This window comes from Etheostoma spectabile, chromosome 4 (genome assembly GCF_008692095.1).
Source record: "Etheostoma spectabile isolate EspeVRDwgs_2016 chromosome 4, UIUC_Espe_1.0, whole genome shotgun sequence".
In the NCBI taxonomy this organism is placed as follows: Eukaryota; Metazoa; Chordata; class Actinopteri; order Perciformes; family Percidae; genus Etheostoma; species Etheostoma spectabile.
The window spans coordinates 29,688,345-29,691,881 of NC_045736.1; the positions used below are offsets into that span (position 1 = coordinate 29,688,345).

General features: G+C 41.3%; 1 protein-coding gene across 2 annotated transcripts in view; it reads left to right on the plus strand.

Annotated features, from left to right (window-relative positions):
• The window catches only part of agtrap (angiotensin II receptor-associated protein), an 11,021-nt gene that overhangs the window by 3,723 nt on the left and 3,761 nt on the right, over positions 1–3,537 (plus strand). For both annotated transcript variants that reach the window (XM_032513665.1, XM_032513666.1), the window contains exon 4: positions 1,411–1,618. In XM_032513665.1, the coding sequence (XP_032369556.1) occupies positions 1,411–1,618 (208 nt within the window). The remainder of the gene's footprint in view (positions 1–1,410; positions 1,619–3,537) is intronic.

The following is a 3,537-nucleotide window of genomic DNA, read 5'->3' on the forward strand; positions in this document are numbered from 1 at the left end:
GAGCGTTGTGTGGAATCAATCATGTTATTTTGGGTAGTTAAAGAGAACATTAATATAGGAAAACAGGTCAATTTGATCCAAGGACAACATGAGGGTTAAAGAGTCTTACCAGAATTCATCTGTCTGACTATTAGTTACATCTAGGGATGCACTGAATCCAGATTTTTTTGGGGTTCTGCTGAATACCGAATCCACCTCCCATCCTCATTCCATTAACACAGAAAACACATTAATGAAGTTAACATGTCGTGGTTAACACACAGTTTTTACCTGAAGCTGTTGTATTTTGGCTGCTGTCTGTAGATTCCTTCATGCACAACTTGTTTCATACACAAGTGTTTTAACGGCGGTGATGTTGTGGACTGTTTAGGGTCCTCGCCACCACGAGACAAATTGGCATTGCAAATTGAACATGTCGCTGGACTTGAATCGCCTTCTTTTGACTGAAAGTGCTGCCAAACAACACTTTTTCTGCTCACGAGTTCCATTTTCACTTTCTCACAGCCTACTGCATTGAACGCTCCACCTACATAAACACCGTCCCGTAATCAACGGCGCCGTCATTATGTCGACCAGCGTAGTGTGCGTAGTGCAATGTAGGGTATGGTTTGGCAGAAACCAAACGCCGTCAAAAAGCCATACATACGGCTGAATCCGAAGCCAAATCCTGGATTCGGTGCGTCCCTGGTTACATCCAAGCATTAGTCAAAGGCATTGTAGAATGTGAAGAGCTGTTCCATGCCAAATGAATACACCACAGAGGGAGAGTCAAGAAAAAAGTGTCTGTCCAGTGTCTCTTTCAATGACACCTTTAACAGTGTTGGATTCTGACTGTCATTGCCATTGGGAAGTAACCCTAAGAAGCCTCTGACCTGGTTTACTTTAAAATCCAGGGGTGCTTCCGGAGAAAGGGCCTTGCGGGTTAAGCCAGCCAAAGTGGGAGAAAAGAACATAATAAAAAAATCATTTATGCACTGGATTCTTCATGGTTGAGGGTGCAGCTTTAAATCCAAGTCAAAAGACTAAATGTCTTTAGTGATTTCAATGTTCAATGTATCTTTTGCTAAATGATCAAATATTTAACTTCCATTGGTGGCTTTAGAAAAGGCTTTCTCATCCAACAATATGGATTTGACTACCCCAGAATATAATGTCAGTGGAAAAATGTCTCTACGCAGTGTTTTTCATTTTCATTTCATTATTGCATTTTCCATTTTTACTTTCTGGCACCACTTAGGTTTTATCTCATTTCCCCTCAGAAATCATTACTGTTGTTGTCATCAGAATTGGAATTACTTTGTTTTTCTCACACTGCATGTTGCAAGGAGTCTGTCCCTGTGGGTTAATTATGTGTTGGCACTTCAGAGCATGAACATGTATTCAGCGTTATCTATCCCCCCCCTTCTGTAGTTTCTGGTGGGGATGGTCGTGACGATATTGACCGACATCGTCCATTTTGGGATCTTTTACCCGCGGAATGACTTTGCAGCAGACAGCGGGAACGTGTTTCGCTTCAGCCAGGGTATGGCCATCCTCAACCTGCTGCTCAAACCCGCGTCCTGCTTCTTCGTCTACCAAATGTACCGCGAGCGTGGAGGGGATTACAACGTCAACTTTGGTAAGTGTTGCGTAGATGAGTCAAGACTTTGGAGGAAGTATGCCACTATGAGTCTGGTTATAAAAAAGCACTGCACAGATTCAGTCTCTGAGAGACAACAACAGGAATTTCAACACTTCAAAAAACAAGATCCTTACAGTGAAAACTGATCTTGCAGCATACTGGGATTCAATAATTACTTAATGACCTACATGTGATTCAATTTCCTTTTAAGGAGCAGATGACGCACAAAAGAGCTCATTACATAACAAAAAATAAGGTTTTGTTGAGCGTGCACGTGCTCTATATTTCCAACCCCCAACGACAAAAAAGAAAGATCCCCAGCCCTGAGTGGGACCAAAAGCTAGAGGTACGGTGTGATGCATGTGTCATGAGGCCCTTTGAGATCCTCCCTATGTTTTGGGCCTGCCAAGTGCAACAGACACAGTGGGAAGACTCCACAGTCAACGTGATTTAGTTACAGTCACAAGACTTGCAATCCGGCAAGATATCTGAGCTGCAGTCCGGCCCGGGACAGGGAAATAATTTCTCCACGAGTTGTTTGTGTGTCATCCTGGCTGCATGCAGGAACACATTAAAACCCATGCAGGCTGAAAAATGCATGATCTGCCATGCTATTAAAATTACGCATTGATGTCAAAGAAACAGAGATGCACAGAAATATTCAATTCAATATTATTTGTAGTATCACTTCATAATGAGTTTTCTTAAGACACTTACAGACAGAATAGGTCTAGACCACACTAGACTATGATTTACAAGGACCCAACAGTTCTAGTAATGCCCCCAAGAGCAAGCAGTGCGACAGTGGCGAGGAAAAACTCCCTTTTACGAAGAAACCTCGCAAATATTAGTTTTGTGATATTTGTTTATTCATTTAGGAAGGGACAATGCACATTAATTAACATGAGCACTTGAGTCCAACATGGAAATGTGCCCAATTTGGCAAAAAATGTGAATTTTCATCCGCAGTCCCTGGCAGGTTGACATTTACCCTCCTGTTGTCCTCAGGTCAGATTTGACGCCCAATAAGGTTTTCATATGAGAAATTTGGGTTTCTTTCGACCTAATTTTCAAAATAAAATAACATGCATGGTTCCCTACAGCTCTTCACAACACAATACATATTCAGTGAAACTACTTTCATTGAATTTAGGAGTTTTATTCCATTTTATAGCAAAGAAATGGATGAAAGAACATTGAAAAAAGTGACAAAAACGTTGGGAAAAGTGTCAAAAAATGTAAAAATATAAGAAAAAGTTATAGTCTACGGTAAGACCGCACAAGGGTTGAAGGAAAAAATACAAGAGCACATAACACAGAAAAGAATCTCTCTTTTCTCTTCTTCTTCTTCCATTGACTGGTTAGGAGATGTGTTCTTTGATTAGCTGTGTTTGGCCATTGATTTCAGGGACTTGGACTGAGAGCTTTCCCATCAAAACTCCCACTGAGCTGTGATGTCTGCCGGACTCCTGAGTCCTTGATAATATTCCTCATGCCCTCATTTATAAGGATTATCCACACATGGGTGTGTTCATCCTTTGTAGTTTATGATTTGATGTTAGTAGTGAGAACGAACAAAAATAAACCACAAATGTGTCATATCGCCAGGTAAAAATGTAATTTATTACACTACACTGGACCAAAAGTAATGAAATTTCTCCTGCGTTGCGAGCAACTCCTGCTGATTGTCTTGTTTGGAGGATAATTGAATATTGATGAATCTGCTCAGTAAGTTTAATGCCACAGACACGCAGCAGGTACATCCATTAGACCGTGATTGGCTGTGTGGTGACTGATGAGTGCAGCTAATGTTAGTTTCAGACAATGTGTGTTTTAATTGCTGTCTGATTGCATAGCTGGCGTTAACATGGTTCCCTGCTGCACCAAGCTTGGGTCTGTGTGTGTGTGTGTGTGTG